This window comes from Erythrolamprus reginae, chromosome 11, assembly GCF_031021105.1.
Source record: "Erythrolamprus reginae isolate rEryReg1 chromosome 11, rEryReg1.hap1, whole genome shotgun sequence".
Classification (NCBI taxonomy): Eukaryota; Metazoa; Chordata; class Lepidosauria; order Squamata; family Dipsadidae; genus Erythrolamprus; species Erythrolamprus reginae.
In genome coordinates, this window is record NC_091960.1 from 10,413,461 (window position 1) to 10,432,080 (window position 18,620).

At 43.6% G+C, this 18,620-nt stretch overlaps 1 protein-coding gene across 1 annotated transcript in view; it reads left to right on the plus strand.

Annotated features, from left to right (window-relative positions):
* Window positions 1–18,246, plus strand: part of SCN1B (sodium voltage-gated channel beta subunit 1) — a 38,098-nt gene extending 19,852 nt beyond the window's left edge. Inside the window, exons 2-6 of the mRNA XM_070764086.1 lie at window positions 3,344–3,510; window positions 9,232–9,475; window positions 13,154–13,295; window positions 14,594–14,707; window positions 17,052–18,246. Of these exons, the coding sequence (XP_070620187.1) occupies window positions 3,344–3,510; window positions 9,232–9,475; window positions 13,154–13,295; window positions 14,594–14,660 (620 nt within the window). The 3' untranslated portion in view covers window positions 14,661–14,707; window positions 17,052–18,246. The remainder of the gene's footprint in view (window positions 1–3,343; window positions 3,511–9,231; window positions 9,476–13,153; window positions 13,296–14,593; window positions 14,708–17,051) is intronic.
* The last annotated feature ends 374 nt before the right edge of the window (window positions 18,247–18,620 follow it).

Sequence of the window (18,620 nt, forward strand, 5' to 3'; positions counted from 1 at the left end):
TAGAAATTCTGACAGTGTTGAGTGTTTGTAGAGACCCCAAATTTCTAAAAGGTTCACCATCAGCATGTTCACCTTTCTCTGGTTGGGAGATAGATCTGAGTGGCATCTCCGTCACCACAGCTTTGTGATATGATGAATATTTGAAGCAAGGGATTTGCAAAAAGGTGCTTTGACGTGAGGTTCTGCTACCTGGTGCTCCACAGCTGAGTATCTGGGTATCCAGGGCGGCTGGCGATATATTGACCTAGTCACAAGTATTTTTGGAGCTTTGTATAAACTTGAAGGAAAAACCAACCTTCCCTATTAAGGTTTAGACTTAGAATGTCTGGTTCAGAAAATAGAAATCATTAGCTAGAGTTAAAAGTTATGTTGAAGTAAATCAACTCTAGTCAATTAGAACAGAGCTGGAAGGAATCTTGGAGGTCTTCTAGTCCAGTGTTTCCCAACCTTGGCAACTTGAAGATATCTGGACTTCAACTCCCAGAAATCCCCAGCCAGCATTTGCTGGCTGGGGAATTCTGGGAGTTGAAGTCCAAATATCTTCAAGTTGCCAAGGTTGGGAAACACTGTTCTAGTTCAACCCCCTGTTCAAGCAGGAGACCCAAAACCATTCCAGACAGCAGCCGTCCATCTTTTCTTAAAATCCTGTAGTAATGAAGCACCCACAGTTTCTGACTGTTCCACTGGCTAATTAACCTCATTGTTTCTCCTTAATTCCAGCTTGCTTCTTGATTACTCGCCATCTATTGTTTCCTGTCGTGTCTTCTGGTGTTTTGGAAAATAAGTTGACTCTCTTTATCTTTATCTTATCTTATCTTATCTTATCTTATCTTATCTTATCTTATCTTATCTTATCTTATCTTATCTTATCTTATCTTATCTATCTATCTATCTATCTATCTATCTATCCATCTTTTTTTTTTACTAAATGAGATATCTAGAGTTTGACAGTCTACGGAGAGGGGCGGCATACAAATCCAATAAATATCTATCTATCTATCTATCTATCTATCTATCTATCTATCTATCTATCTTTCTTTCTTTCTTTCTTTCTATCTTTCTATCTATATCTATCTATCTATCTGTCTGTCTGTCTGTCTGTCTGTCTACCTACCTACCTACCTACCTATCTATCTATCATCTATCCATCCATCCATCACCTATCTATCTATCTATCTATCTATCTATCTATCTATCTATCTATCTATCTATCTATCTATTAGATTTGTATGTCGCCCCTCTCCGAAGACTGCCAAACTCTAGATATCTAATTTAGTAAAATAATAAATGGAAAGGCAGACTCTAAATCGTAATTTTTTTATGGTTTGGAACAAAATCGTGTCAAATTGTGGTCTAAGAATGGTTAGAGTCGAACTTACATCAGAGTCACTTCTCAAATAAGAGGACATTGCAGCATATTCCCAGAACCTGGTTAGCCTTCCTTGGGTGGGAGGAATCAGTCCTGCCCTGTGATAAAAAAAACATATGATATTCTTGCTGCATTGACATTGTTTATAGCCAGGTAAAGGAATAATGGGGGGAAAGTAGGTCAATGTGTTTTCACTTTCCAGAATCCATACAACTGAGGTTCTTATAGCTCCAGGAGATCAATGAGGCAGAAATTCCACAGGGATGGATTTTTCCATTTTGTTAGATCTACCTTGCAAATTTGGAATGCCCTTGATATATGCGAAATGTAGAGGAGGTAAGGAATCAGGATGAGCATCAGAGGGCATCTGCCAAGGTCTGCAAGTTGTCCAGTCATGGCCGCTTTGCTGGTGTTCTCCCCTGGTCATTGTGACTTATGAGCAAAAACAAAAACCAAAAAAAAAATCACACGAAGACACATAATTGTGTCTTGTCTGTGCATAGAAGCAGTGAAGATGGTTTGAGGGAGAGCAGGAAGAATGATTGGGTCTGTAGAGGAAATGACTTCGAAAAATACAGTACTTGCCTCCAGAACTTGTAAATGCTCTAAACACTGGAAATTTTAAAAAAGATGTTGGATAACCATTTGTTTGAAATGGTGTAGGGTTTCCTCCCTAAGAAAGGGTTTGGACTAGAAGACCTCCAAAGTCCTTTCCAACTCTTCTCTTCTCTTCTCTTCTATTCTATTCTATTCTATTCTATTCTATTCTATTCTATTCCATATGCAATATTCCAAGTGTGGTTTTACTAACCTCATTTGATCTTGATTGTATCCCTCTGTTAATAGGATTGTATTGGGGGTTTTTGGTTGCCATCGCACCCTGTTGACTCATATTTAACTGGTTGCCCACTAAGACTCCAAGATCTCTCTCACAATTACTACTAGTAAGCCTGGTTTCACCCAGTCTATATGTATACTTTTGGTTTTTCTTGTAAGATTTTACTTTTCTCTACATTGAATTTCACTGTGCTAGGTATTCTTATTCTTATTGAGAAAATGCAGGAGAATATCTGAGAAATCTTTTTTTTTTTTTTACTATCGGTTCTTTGGGCATGGCTTGCTGGGCGTGGCGTGGCTTGGTGGGCATGGCAGGGGGAGAACACTGCGAAATCTTAATTTCTTCCCCACCCCACTAACCAGCTTTCCAGCACCGTTTTCCTGTGCAGGGCAACAAGATAAGACCCAGCCCATCATTTGAGACTCGGGAGGCTGTGAATAGATCAGGGGAGGGGCTAGCCAGAGGTGGTACTTGCTGGTTCTCCAAACTGTTCAAAATTTCCACTACCAGTTCGTGAGAATCAGCCAGAACTCGCTGAATACCATCTATGTCTCAGATTCTACATCCTTCTCTGTGCAGGAAGGATCCTGGATTGGAAATAAAACATTGATACCCCTATAAGCTTTTATTAAAAAAAAAAGTTTGGTCAAAAGATTTACGCTGTCTGAAGAGGAATGTTTATAATTATTTGGATGTAATCAGTAAGGTGCAATGGGATATAAAACCAATCCTGTTTTTTTAAAAGTATTTACAGTATTCTCAACCTTTCTTTTGTCTTCTTTTTTTCTCCTATTTTTGTTTACAAGAACATGGACATTTATTTTAGGAACGATGACAAATAAAGGGTGATATCCATATAAATATGAAAGTTTAGAGAGCATTGTGGTGATTTACTGTATTTTACTTCCTAGGATGATACCGGCATAAGGAATCTAATTTTATATATTCCATTAATTATTGAAACAATGAAGTAATAAATGTTACATTTGATGACAACTGTAGTCATTTATTTTTGTTCCTTAAATATTTTTAAAATGTGCACAAATAAAAATAAATAAAAAAGGAGGATGTAAAAGCTGGAGATGGGAGTTCTGATACCACCGGATTGTAATTTTTCCCGATTTCTCCTCTTTTAGTGACCTTGTGCCGAGCTGGCTGCGTGGAGGTGGACTCAGAAACGGAGGCTGTCGTCGGCGGGACTTTCAAGATCCGTTGCATCTCGTGCAAGAAGCGTAGTGAAACAGAGGCAGAAGCCTTTACTGAATGGTTCTTCAAAGAAGAGGGCACCACCGACTTGATCAAGGTGTGTGTTGGAGCAAAGAAGGAATATTTTAGAACAGAGGTCTCCAACCTTCGCAACTTCACGCCTGGCAGACTTCAACTCCCAGAATTCTCCAGCCAGGAAAGCTGGCTGAGGAATTCTGGGAGTTGAAGTCCACCAAGCTTAAAGTTACCAAGATTGGAGGCCCCTGTTTTAGAAGAGCACCAGCTACCTTCTCTTCATCTGAAAAGAGAAATCTAGATTTATTCAAAGACCAGCTGGGTTGCTTCCAAAATACACACAGCCCTTAATTTACAACCGTTTATTTTGCAACCATTTGAGGAAAATTGAACGGGTCCAAAGACGGGCTGCAAAAATGGTGGAAGGTCTTAAGCATAAAACGTATCAGGAAAGACTTCATGAACTCAATCTGTATAGTCTGGAGGACAGAAGGGAAAGGGGAGACATGATCGAAACATTTAAATATGTTAAAGGATTACATAAGGTTCAGGAGGGAAGTGTTTTTAATAGGAAAGTGAACACAAGAACAAGGGGGCACAATCTGATGTTAGTTGGGGGAAAGATCAGAAGCAACGCGAGAAAATATTATTTTATTGAAAGAGTAGTAGATGCTGGGAACAAACTTCCAGCAGACGTGGTTGGTAAATCCACAGTGACTGAATTTAAACATGCCTGGGATAAACATAGATCCATTCAAAGATAAAATACAGCAAATAGTATAAGGGCAGACTAGATGGACCATTAAGTCTTTTTCTGCCGTCAATCTTCTATGTTTCTAAGTTACAATGGCCATGGCATTTATTGGGGTTAGAGTTCCATGTATATTTCCCTGTTTCTCTAGGACAGCGATGGCGAACCTACAGGTGGCACGCAGAACCATATCTGAGGGCACGCGAGGCATTGCCTTATGTCATGCATGCACTGACCAGCTGATGTTCAGCCTTCTTTCTGGCCATTTTTACTCCCCAATTGCCTCGCTGGTCTGTTTTTGCCGTCCCTGGGCTCCAGGAGGCTTTTGCCTGAGCTGAAGAAGCTTCTTGGATGAAAAGCAAAACATCTTCAAAGAAAAACCAGAAAGTCCAATTGCTTTTTGAAAAAGCACCTTTGGGACGTTTTGTATTATCTTTTGTAAGATGCCTAGAGGTGCTTCAACAGTGAGAGGTGTGGCATATTAAATCAATAGATAAATGCAATCACTATTTTTCCAGCTGGCTTCCGATGAGCAAAGTCAATGTGGGAAGCTAGACTTGCTTAATGACCAAATGATTCACCCAAGAAAACATGGCAATGCAAATCATAATTCACATAACAACTCTTTTGCTTAGCAGTGAAAATTCTGGTCCCAAATATGCGTTGTAGGTTGAGGATTCCCTGCAGTAAATGTAAAGGTTCCTCTTGTATATATGTGTTATTCGTTCCTGACTCTAGGGGGCAGTGCTCATCTGTGTTTCAAAGGCAAAGAGCCAGCGCTGTCCGAAGACAACTCCGTGGTCATGTAGCTGGCATGATTAAACCGCAAAGGCGCACGGAACACTGTTACCTTCCCACCAAAAGTGGTCCCCATTTTTCTACTTGCATTTTTTTAAAAAAATAAAATTTTATTATTACAATACAAAGATTAAAAAGAGCAGGCATATAGTGTTGTACATATTCACAGTATAATTATTATTTGTATAGTTGTTGTACTTAAATTCTATAATTTACAGAGCTGCCCCTAGTTCCCCCTCCCTCCCCGATGAACTGTTAGCCTGTTTTTCCCTTTTGATATCAATATACAGCCTATGGCATCAGCGGTTGTCACACATTAGTTCTATCATACAATTAATCTAAAGTCAGATTGGTTTGATCTTAATTTTGTGTCTTGGAATGATTTTAAGAACATCTAGTTTATTTACTACCATTATTATTATTTTTTTCTTTTCTTGTCTCTACTTGCATTTTTTACGTCCTTTCAAACTGCTAGGTTGGTAGAAGGTGGGAGAAGTAACGGAAGCTCACTCCGTTATGCAGCGCTAGGGATTCGAACTGCCGACCTTTCTGATCGACAAGCTCAACGTCTTAGCCGCTATCATCATTCCTACATGCATGCAAAATAAAGGGTTATTTATCAATACATTGAGGTGGGGAAAGGAGAACAGGACACCCTTCTATGTCATCGGTGTGCAAGTGGGCATTGCAATCCATGAATTGTGCATGGCCCATTCAGGTTCCGTCGTATTTTTCAGCAAAAGGTGCAGAGCAAAATGAATTATGAAAACATTGGCCGTGAGTTCCTTGATCTTTCTTCTGCCATACCTTCTTCCTTCCTTCTTGCTTTATTTCTCCCTCTGCATTTAGGAGGCTTTGGGATAAGGAACAGATCAGAGACCTGAACTGATTTGCTTGCACAGAGATATTGAAACCGGGCCAAAACCTGCCTTCTGTCTTAGAGCTGCTGGTTATTTGTCCCTGATTTAGTCAATAAATCAGGGACAAATTGATTATTCACTGAAGTTCTTGCAGACTAAAGCTGTCCCCCCCTTTTTTTTTTTTTAAACCTTGCATACCCTGTTTCCCCGATAGTAAGACACCCCCGATTGTAAGACGTATCGGGGGTTTCAGGGGGGTCGGCTAATATAAGCCGTATCCCGAAAATAAGACATATGTCTTACTTTCGGGGAAACACGGGGGTATTGCCGGGGGGGGGAGCCCGATGACGTCGCTTCCAAGCTCCCCGCGCGCCCTTCGCCTGGCCGCGGCGCCACCGCCTCTTCCCCGGCTTGGCAAACCGAAGGACGGCGCTGGTCCAAAGCGAGCTGAGCAGGTGGCGGCTTGCAGCGAAGGCGCTCGTCCCAGCAACCGAGTCCTGCCGAGGCTCAGCTGCAAGCGGCCAGCGAGGCCGACCGGCTCCGAGGCGAGCGGCCGGAGCTGCGCCCTCCTTTGCCCGCCTCCTTTCCGGCAGGCAGGTGGGGCTGCCCAACTGCGCAGAGCGGCTCCTCCCCTCCAGACACACGCTTCCCCGACACGCGTCTGCGGCTCCATGCGTGCACGCCGCTTGGAGCCCTGAGGTTGAACTTGGAAAAGGGCTCACGAGGCTCCTGTCCCGCGGCTGCCCTTCTGGACTCTGGGGAGATGCCTTCGGGAACGCGACCCTTTCAATTTTTTTCCAATGTAAGACATACCCCGAAAGTAAGACATAGTGGGGCTTTTGGGGGTAAAAAGAAAGTAAGACACTGTCTTACTTTCGGGGAAACACGGTAGTGAACATAGATATTCTAATTTCCTACATAGTGGCAGCATAAGCTTCCTCTTTCAGTGCTCAGTTATTCATGGTCTACATTCTGGTTTCTTTTTTCTGAATAACCAAACGGACGTGGTTTTGAGGGTGCTCTGTGTTCATGTGACCTTGTTCCAGTGCATATTTTTTTGCAACCAGGATTTAGGATTAAGCACTCCAGCAGCACCTGTACATGCAGGTCTTCTGATGAAAAGAAGGCAAACCGGACAGCCCTTATTTGGGGTAAGGAGTGCCCAGTCGGGGATGCAAATCCGTTGCACGGAAATAACCCCTCTGCCTCTGAGTCAGCATTTCTTGATTGGCAGCCTGCAAATGCACCTGATAACTGTTTTCCAGCTCTGTCATCAGTTTGGGCCTTTCTTAGTTGCAGAGGGTGACTTGATGTCTTAGAGCTCTAGTTCCGTCTCTTGAAAGAAAACAGATCTCCCCCATACCTCTTTCTGCTTCTCTAGATCCATCTGCAGCTCTTTAATCTCACCCGCGGTGAATCTATAATTTGGCCGGCATTTTCCTGAAGGCAGAGTGCTAACGTTTTGCAAAACTTTATTAATTTTTCAATAAAAAGATATACAAACTTACAAACATTTAAACACATAGTAGGAGTTACAATTACCCCTCTTTTCTAGGAGTCAATTTTTAATACAGGAAAAAGGATAAAATCTTAAATCTTTAAGTCAAAATAATATTCTAATTGAAAAGAAGAATTTTGTTCACACATTCTAATATACTTAAAATTAAATTGATGAAAGAAAGAAAAAACCCAACAAACAATATCAACAGCTAAAAATATCAGTAACTATGGATTATATTCATACAGTTTTCATAACCTTATATTGATCTTTATTCTTATCTATCCATATATAAACTTTGTTCCAAATAGAATAAAAGTCAAATTCTTCTTGATCATTCATTGTCAAAATATCCATCTCTGCACAGTCCAGAATTTTTTTAACTACCTCCTCTTTTTGGGGGATATCTTCCCCTTTCCAATTTTGTGCAAACACTATCCTGGCCGCTGTTAAGATATGTACAACCAGGAAAAAAATATCTTTTTTATATTTCTGTTTGACTGCTAACGTTTTCAGGGACCTTTATGGTATTATACATGCAAGGTTTGCTCACGTACCTGCAGAAATGGCTCCACATTCCATAGGTTTGCCACTACGGTGTTAGAAGAATCTTCAGTCTGCTGCCAGAGATTGCTATCTCACCTTGATTCACAATACAATACAGGGGTACCTCTACCAGTGTTCTCTCTAAATTTTTTTTGGGGTGGGCGGAAAAGTATAGGGTCTGAGCAGCAGTCCCTTCGGGACTGGGCGGCACAGAAATAATAATAAAATTTCCCTCTCGGCTTCTGGGCAGGTTTGGAAAACTCTGAGTTGATGATGATTTTTAAGTGAGCGATTACTCACTGCTCAGCTTAGAGGGAACTATGACCTCTACCTAAGAACACCTTTACTTATGAACTTTTCTAGATAAGAACCGGGTGTTCCAGATTTTTTTGCCTCTTTTCAAGAACCATTTTCTACTTAAGAATAATAATTAATAATAATAATAATAATAATAATAATAATAATAATAATAATAATAATTTATTGGATTTGCATGCCGCCCCTCTCTGTAGACTCGGGGCGGCTAACATCAATGATAAAAACAACATGTAACAATCCAATAATAAAACAACTAAAAACCCTTATTATAAAACCAAACATACACACAAACATACCATGCATAACTTGTAATGGCCTAGGGGGAAGAGCTATCTCAACTTCCCCATGCCTGGCGGTATAAGTGAGTCTTGAGTAGTTTACGAAAAACAGGGAGGGTGGGGGCAGTTCTAATCTCCGGGGGGAGTTGGTTCCAGAGGGCCGGGACCGCCACAGAGAAGGCTCTTCCCTTGGGGCATGCCAAACGACATTGTGTAGTCAACGGGACCCGGAGAAAGCCAACTCTGTGGGACCTTATTAGTCGCTGGGATTCTTGCAGTAGCAGGCGGTTCCGGAGGTAATCTGGTCCAATGCCATGTAGGGCTTTAAAGGTCATGACCATCACTTTGAATTGTGAACCCGAGCCTCCGAAACTGTAGTTGGAAAAGGCAGAGAGAAGCCTCTGTGGGGCCTCTAGGAATCTCCTGGGAGGAAACAGGGCCGGAAAAGGTGGGAAGAAGCCTCTGTGGGGCCTCTCTAGGAATCTCCTGGGAGGAAACAGGGCCTCCCTGTGGTTTCCCCAATTGCACGCATTATTTGCTTTTACATTGATTCCTATGGGAAAATTGCTTCTTCTTACAAACTTTTCTACTTAAGAACCTGGTCACGGAACGAATTAAGTTCGTAAGTAGAGGTACCACTGTATGTTACTTATACTCATCATCACCATCGTATTATTACTGAAGGGCTGCATTTTTCTGTATGCGCTACTCTTTTCTTCCGGTTCTGACTGTGTCTTCCCCATCTTCTCCCCAGATTCTTCGCTATGATTTCTATGATAAGCTCACTACATATGACCCTCGCTTTGAAGATCTAGTGAGGTGGAATGGTACCAAGAACATTGCAGATTTGCAGGATGTCTCAATTTTCATCCTGAATGTGACTTTCGAACACGCAGGGGAGTACATCTGCAGTGTCAACCGCACACTCCATTTTGACAACGATTTCTCCTACAACATCATAGTCAACAAAACCATCATCCTTGACGTGGTTGAAAAAGGTAAGCACAAAGCTGGAACTCAAAGGTGGTGGAGCAGGCATGAGGGAACCTTGGCATGTTGTAGACCAGTGTTTCCCACCCTTGGCAACTTGAAGATACTTGGACTTCAACTCCCAGAACTCCCCAGCCAGCGAATGCTGGCTGGGGAATTCTGGGAGTTAAAGTCCAAATATCTTCAAGTTACCAAGGTTGGGAAACACTGTTGTAGACCATTGGAGAGTTTAAACATCAGATTACTTATGGGTCAGTGCGTCATTTTCAACCACCTGATTTTCCACAGTGTCCAATCTGGCAGTTTTAGAACTTATCAAAGTTCAAGAGCAGGCAAAAAAATGTCCATTGTGAGCAATGTCAGAAGGAAGGGGTGGGTTGTTGCCCGATACCCCAAATCGTCAGATGATCTCATCCAGTGGTTTTATGTCGATATTAAATTTGTCTTTTGGAGCAAAAATTAATATAACATCCAGTCTTATTCTCGGGCAAACATGAGTAGGTATAATAGTTGTTTTTTATTATTATTATTATTATTATTATTATTATTATTATTATTATTATTATTTATTAGATTTGTATGCCGCCCCTCTCCGAAAACTCAGAGCGGCTCACAATGGCATAGCACAGTACAAATCCAATGATTAAAATGTTCAAAACCCTTAATATAAAACAGTCATACATCCCAATTAAACTATACATACCATACATAAAATGGAACAGCCAGGGGGAATAAATTTCCCCATGCCTGGCGGCAGAGGTGGGTTTTTAGGAGTTTGCGAAAGGCAAGGAGGGTGGGGGCAGTCCTGATCTCTGGGGGTAGTTGATTCCAGACGGTTGGGACCGCCACAGAGAAGGCTCTTCCCTTGGGTCCTGCCAGACATTGTTTCATCGACGGGTCCCAGAGAAGGCCAACTCTGTGGGACCTAATCGGTCGCTGGGATTCGTGCGGCAGAAGGCAGTCCTGGAGATATTCTGGTCCAGTGCCATGAAAGGCTTTATAGGTCATAACCAACACTTTGAATTGTGACCGGAAACTGATCGGCAACCAATGCAGGCTGCGGAGTGTTGATGAGACATGGGCATACCTAGGGAAGCCCATGATTGCTCTCGCAGCTGCATTCTGCACGATCTGAAGTTTCCGAACACTCTTCAAAGGTAGCCCCCATGTAGAGAGTGTTACAGTAGTCGAACCTCGAGGTGATGAGGGCATGAGTTTGTTCTTAGATTGAGAAAATGTTACGGAGGTAGCCAGTTGCAAACTTCTCCGTTGTCCTTGAGAAGATCCAGTTCCTTGGTGTATCATAGAAAGCTGTTAAAAAAGAAGAAGAAAGAAAACCCACTCTTTAGAGTAGGGGCCCCCAACCCCTGGTCCTTGGACCATAATATGACAGCAACAGAGCCAAGAAAACAAGCGAAGCCCCATCCACAGGATGAAGGCAGCACGCAAAACCGCTCTGCAGAGGCAGGTTGCTCTTACCTGCCTACCGGTATGCTGTGCGCACATCATGATGATTTATGCACGCTCGCACACGCATGTCCCCTCATGCAATTTGGCCTCCATGCATGGAAATAAAAAAGGAAGCATAATAGCACCGAAATCTCACAAAGGGATGCTCTTGTGCACGTGATTTTGGTGAATTTTTACTTCCAAGCATGCGCAGAAAGCCAGATAAAGCCAAATTTTTTTAAAAAGATGGCGCCGCATGACAGACCCTTAAAGACAGCACTGGAACTGTTGTGCACAAATTGCGCAATCCACGGGGCGCTACCAGAACGGAGATCCTGGGCGCATGATTAGATTAGATTAGATTTATTGGATTTATATGCCGCCCCTCTCCGCAAACTCGGGGCGGCTCACAACAATAATAAAAACAATACATAGTAACAAATCCAATGCCCACCAATCTAATTACAATTTTAAGTTAAAAAATTCATAAAACAATCCCAATATATATAAAAAACAGGCACACAGTCAATCAATCAAACGGCAAAACAACATGGGCAAGGGGGAGATGTTTTAGTTCCCCCATGCCTGACGACAGAGGTGGGTTTTAAGAAGTTTACAAAAGGCAGGGAGGGTGGGGGCAATCCTAATCCCAGGGGGGAGCTGGTTCCAGAGGGTCGGAGCCCCCACAGAGAAGGCTCTTCCCCTGGGTCCCGCCAGACGACATTGTTTAGTCAACGGGACCCGGAGAAGGCCAACTCTGTGGGACCTAACCGGTCGCTGGGATTTGTCCGGCAGGAGGCGGTCCCAAAGATATTCTGGTCCGGTGCCATGAAGTAGGAACCCCGAGTCCACGGAGAGGGGCGGCATACAAATCCAATAAAATAATAATAAATAATAACCCACCACTGCCACTTCTCCTCCAGTCAGTGGAAGAACTTTTCTCCAGGGAACTGGTCCCTGGTGCCTCAAAGGTTGGGGGCCACTGCTTTCGAGGACATGGTTGAGATGCTGAAATTCTTGTAGCTCCATTCTGTTCGTCTCATTAAATCAGGTTCAAGAGAACTCTGAGACCAGTGAATGGAAAGAATCGCATTGAGTTTTAGGTGTTTGCCAGAGAGCCCAACATTAAGTGGCTTGGTTTCCAGATGAAACAAGGTCATTCTTTTCATGGATGGTTCGGAAGCCACAGTTTCCCCAAACCTTCAATATTCTATTTCCATTCTGGCAAAATGTAACCGAGTTCAGTTATTATTATTATTATTATTATTATTATTATTATTATTATTATTATTATTATTATTATTATTATCTACGAGACCGCCTTCTGCCACACGAATCTCAGCGACCGGTTAGGTCCCACAGAGTGGGCCTTCTCCGGGTCCCCTCAACAAAACAATGTCGCTTGGCAGGGCCCAGGGGAAAAGCCTTCTCTGTGGCGGCCCCGACCCTCTGGAATCAACTCCCCCCAGAGATTAGAATTGCCCCCACCCTCCTTGCCTTTCGTAAGCTCCTTAAAACCCACCTCTGTCGTCAGGCATGGGGGAATTGAGACATTCTTTCCCCCTAAGCCTTTATAATTTATGCATGGTATGTTTGTTTGTATGGATGTTTAGTTTTATAATAAGGATATTTTAGCTGTTTTTAGTATTGGATTTGCATGAGTCTACGGAGAGGGGCGGCATACAAATCCAATTAATAATAATAATAATAATAATAATAATAATAATAATAATTATTATTATTATTATTAATTAGATTTGTATGCCACCCCTCTCCGTAGACTTGGGGCGGCTCGCAACAATAACAAGAACAATGTAAGAACAAATCTAATAATTTAAAAAACACTAAAAACCCCATTATTAAAAGCAAGCATACACACAAACGTACCATGTATAAACTGTATAGGCCCGGGGGAGATGTCTCAATTCCCCCATGCCTGACGGCAGAGATGGGTCTTAAGAACTTTACGAAAGGCAAGGATGGTGGGGGCAGTTCTAATCTCCGGGGGGAGCTGGTTCCAGAGGGTCGGGGCCGCCACAGAGAATGCTCTTCTCCTGGGTCCCGCCAAACGACATTGTTTAGTCGACGGGACCCGGAGAAGGCCAACTCTGTGGGACCTAACCGGTCGCTGGGATTCGTGCGGCAGAAGGCGATCCCGGAGGTATTAACCTGGATTAATTAATCTGGATACCTGCACTTCACATAGCCCTATCCCTGTCTTCCCCTTTCATCCACAGCCAATCGGGATATGGCATCTATTGTCTCCGAAATCATGATGTACGTCCTCATTGTTGTCCTGACCATCTGGCTGGTAGCGGAGATGATCTATTGCTACAAGAAGATCGCTGCAGCGACAGAGGCAGCTGCTCAAGAAAATGCGTAAGAGTGGGATAGGGCAGGAAAAGAAGCAAGGGGGGACAATATAGGGTGTGTGTGTTCCACATTCTGATGTCTAACTGTGTCAAATTCAGCTCCTGGAGTTGAATCCTGGCTTTGACTGTAAGCCCCAATCATTCTGCATCCTTGCCCTCTCTGTTGGGTTCTTCAGCTTCCCCTAAATGAAGGTCTCCTGCAACCATTACTCATTCTTCTGCAAGGCTTATTCTGCTGCTTATAACCCTGTGTTCATCCTTCTCCCATCACATCATGCAGTGAACTGGCTGGTCACTAGCTTTGTCTCTCTCACACCAGTGAGGAGGGAATGTTCTGGGCCTCCTCACTTAGTCACTGTTCTGCCGGGCTCTCTGGTAGGAGCCTCCTGAAAATTCAAGGGTACAAATTTCAGACACACACACACACGTTTGAAAATTCAAAACAATGTTCTTTATCACAAAATTCAAAATAAACTAGGCACTCTTTTTGTATTGCAAAGAGCACTCATCCCAAAACAACCGGGTGGTCTGTACAATTAACCTTAAGCAGTCATTAAGTACTTAGCTAGCAGCTGTGAAGGAACTTCACACCCCTTCTTCTTCCAATGAAGTGAGACACACACACACACACACACACACACATTGCTCTGCTTTGTTTTCAAAGGCGTGAAAAATCAACAAGCAAAGTCCAGAAACCAGCAACCTAGGATTCCTGACAAACTGCGATCAGATACTCTTTCACAAGGGCCAAACCCACACACTGCTATTTATAGCAGCAGCCCTAATTACTGGAGCCCCACCCAACCACAGGTGGCCTCATTTTCTCTTGTAATAATCCTTCAGTTGTTGTCTCCTATGCATCACTCTACGCATGCGTGGATGTGTCATTAATTCTTGTTCAGAATCCAAAGTTGATACAGATGATTGATCTCCTCCTGGGCTGTCTGCCAAACTCCCCTCTTCCCTGTCACTCATGCTGCCTTGGTCAGAGGAGGCTTCGTCGGCAGATTCCATCGGGAGCAAAACAGGCCTGCGGCATGTGGATGTCTCCCCCACATCCACCTGCACATTCCTTGGGGCAGGAGCTCAGCCAAAGCTAACCACAACAGCCACTAGACCTTATTGTGGTACCAAAGCACACCAGGATTATTAGTTCTTTTGAAGAGAGACTGAAGGCTGGCTTAGCATTTGGTTGTGACGAAACTCCAGCAGTTACCGGAGTTTGTATTGTGCAAAGGAGGAGTGGGGAAAGATGAGCTCTACCTCATTTCCAAAATATATCCATGTCTTTTTGTCTTCCAACAGTTCTGAATACTTAGCCATCACATCGGAAAGTAAAGAAAACTGCACAGGGGTGCAGGTAGCTGAATAGCCCAGGCCAGGCCGTTGGCGGGCGCTGGGATTCTTGGTTTTTATAAGGTATGATCATTATTGTCACCATTACCTAAATGACTATCATGCAGACAATCCTCAACTATGCAACCGTTCAAAGTTACGACAGACTTTTAAAAAACCATTTACAATGAACGCTCAAAGTTAAGGCTGCTGTCTCAAAAATGGTCATAAGCTATGATCAGATCACGTGTTATCTTGACTTATTACTACAATGACTTATGAATGAAATTCTGAGCTATGTTGCAGTCATACGTCAAGGATTACCTGTAATCTATTTGACTAAGGGTTGATTCCAATGATTGCATACTTAAGAATCATGAAGGTACAGTAGTACCTCTAGATACGAGTTTAATTCGTTCCAGAACGGAGCTCGTATGTCGATCAGCTCGCATCTGAAACAAATGGCTTGAGACTTTGTTCCTCCCCCCCCCCCCCCCCCGGGGAGATAACCAGAAGCAAGGATTCTTGCGCCACCTAGTGGAAGCTCGGCTCATATCCCTAATTTGAGCTCGGGTCTGGAACAGAAATTTTGCTCCCAGCGTGGCTTGTATCTTGGAATACTCGCATGTGGAGCAGCTCGTATCTAGAGGTACTACTGTATTGCCATAAATTGTACTCTACTCTTCTGCAAAATAGGAGATTTCAAGTCCAGGAAAGTTGACATTTCTAAAATTTGGCCAATTTGTCTGAGATTGCATTCCACAAAAATCAGCATATTGATTTCTAATTATATTGTTACGTATTATGTATTCTCTTCTGAAGAATACTTGAGAAATGCTGGTGTTTTAGAATTCATTCAAGCTTTTCCCAAAAGCCTAAAACTTGTCGAAATCTTATAATAGGCAATAATAATATCAAGGGTGCCCGGTGCTTTGCAGATTATAACAAGAGCCAGAGATGTTTCTGCCTCAAATGATTTGAAATCCAAATTTATGGTAATATGGGAGCGTTGAGACAGTAGGAAATATAAAACTCCCATCTTTGCATTTCCATCTTTCTGACAGTTGATATTGTTGGAGAGGATTTTTGGCTGACTTCTGAAAGAGAAAATGGATCCAAATTTTCTTACTGTTTTCCCCATCAGAATTAAACAACAGTTGGAGTGAAAACTCCAACTAAATCTGATTTGATGTGATGTACAATTTATGCATGGTATGCTTGTGTGTATGTTTGGTTTTTTTAAATAAGGGTTTTTAAAATTATCTTAAATATTAGATTTGTTACATGTTAATAATAATAATAATAATAATAATAATAATAATAATTTATTGGATTTGTATGCCACCCCTCTCCGTAGACTCGGGGCGGCTAACAACAATGATAAAACAGCACAATCCAATAATAAAACAGCTAAAACCCCTTATTTATAAAAACCAAACATACACACAAACATACCATGCATAACTTGTAATGGCCTAAGGGGAAGGAATATCTCAACTCCCCCATGCCTGGTGGTATATGTGAGTCTTGAGTAGTTTACGAAAGACAGGGAGGGTGGGGGCCGTTCTAATCTCCGGGGGGAGTTGGTTCCAGAGGGCCAGGGCCGCCACAGAGAAGGCTCTTCCCCTGGGCCCGCCAAAAGACATCGCTTAGTCGACGGGACCCGGAGAAGGCCAAGTCTGTGGGACCTTATTGGTCGCTGGGATTCGTGCGGTAGCAGGCGGTTTTTTAATTGTTTAATTGTTTTGTTATTGTTGTTAGCTGCCCTGAGCAGTGTTCCCTCTAATTTTTTTTGGGGGGGGGTGGGCGGAAAAGTATAGTGTCTGAGCGGCAGTCCCTTCGGGACTGGGCGGCACAGAAATAATAAATAAATAAATAAACAAACAAGCAAACAAACAAACAAATAAAAAACCCACCCTGTTTTGCCTGAGAGAATTTCAAAATAAAATACTGTACTGTGTGTCTATAACAGTGAGCTCATAATAGGGCAACTCTATCAATATCAAAATGCCACTTAAATAGTTGAGCTAGTTTCAAACTAGATTTTGATTTTCGTTCTCTCTTCCTTACTCCCATTCTTTTTCTTTCTCTTTTCCTTCCTCTCTTTTTTCTATCTGTTTCTCTCTCTTCCTCTCATCCTCTCTCTCCTTCCCTCTCACTCTTTCCCTCTGGGCTTCTGGGCAGGTTTGGAAAACTCTGAGTTGATGATGATTTTTAAGTGAGCGATTGCTCACTGCTCAGCTTAGAGGGAACTATGGCCCTGAGTCTACGGAGAGGGGCGGCATACAAATCTAATAAATAAATAAGCCATCCACTAATAATGACCCCTGGCACCGGTGTTGTAAAACTCCCCCAATCCCAGGTCTCCAGCCAGGTTATCTTTCACCATCCAGGTGATCTAACGCTGCTGTTATTCCCCATTTTCCAGGGATGAGGCTTTGACAAGGAGTCGAGAAGAGGCCAAGTGACTCAGCAGAGCAGTCATCAGCCCAGAGAAGAATTAAGCTGGAGCCAAGCAGCCCCTCCTCCCCCCATACCGCACGGCCCCTTTCCTTAATGAAAGCATGCTATTTTTAATACCAGAGCTCTGTATCCAAGCCAGCCACTCAGAGACAGTCATGCATATTTTTATTGGGGGTGGTGGGGAGTGGGGAGAAGGGTGGGTTTCTCCTAGCAAAGGAGTTTTCGCTCTTTGAAGTTTGAAGTTATCACCTTTCTGGAGTGGACGTTGCCCCCTGCCTCAATTAGCACGAGGAGGACACACAGCATGGCGGCTTGCTCACGTAATGCCCAGCTTGAGGTCCTCTCCCACGGGGGGCCACCCACGCACACTGCTCTCTTACCCCTACCCCCCTCCTCCACCCGGCCTTTCCTTTAGGAGCACTTGCGCTTTCTGATGTTTTGCACATTTCTCGCGCTTCGAATTCTTTCGGTTACTTCGCAACCAGCACTTTCGATGGGTCTGAGGAGAGGGTCCCACCTTTCTCTCTCCTACGGGTCAAGATGGATCTGGACTTCTCAGTGGTCACAGCCAGCAATGAGTAAGAGACTGGGTAGAAGACAATGACCTAATTACGGTTCCTAAGCCGCGGAGGGAACGCTTGGATGCAAACGCCTGTCCTCACTCGGTTGCGGAGCGAACTCTCTGGGGCAGGTATGGATGGATGTGTGAATTGTGCCACCCGAAGGCCCTAATTTTTTCTACCAAGGTTCCCTTCTAAGCTGGCTGGCTGGCAGATAATGGAAGGTCTTTGCAAAGGAGAGACGCCTTGAATTAGAAGATCAGATGGAGGAAGAGGAGGAGACTTTTACTTCTCTCCCTTTGCCCGGGAGGTGGGGGTTGTCGTGGTGCCCTGTGTTGGGTCCTTGGTGGCTGAGCTCGGCCTTGGAATTGGTGCAGACCAACCGTCACAGCAATGCCATCACACACCCCCATTGTCCACCTCCACGTTTCCCCTTCCTGGATCCATGGCCAGGCCATTTTGGCTGTTTGGAGAATACTCTGACCTCCCCTCTGCTCAGACCCCTCCTCCTCCCCCCGTCCCCTCTGGGGCTGGTCCTAGGAACCAGCCGCCATCACAATAGAATAGGGTTTGTTCATAAATAAAGATGATTGAATTTCACCCGCTCTGGCTTGCTGTGGTGTCATTCCTATCGAAAGTGTGACGTGCGACTCTAGAACAGTGATGGCAAACCTTTTTTTCCGACAGGTGCCGAAAGAGCATGCGTGAGCACTGTTGCACATGTGTGAGTGCCCACATCCATAATTCAATGCCTGGGGAGGATGAAAACAGCTTCCCCCGCCCCCTGGAAGCCCTCTGGAGGCCAGAAACGGCCTGTTTCCCAACTTCTGGTGGGCCAAATAGGCTCATGTTTTGCCCTCCCCAGGCTCCAAAGGCTTCCCTGGAGTCAGGGGAGGCTAAAATGCTCTCCCCCATCCTCCTGGAGGCTCTCTGGAAGCTGAAAATGCTCTCCCAGGGCCTCTTTATGAGCCAAA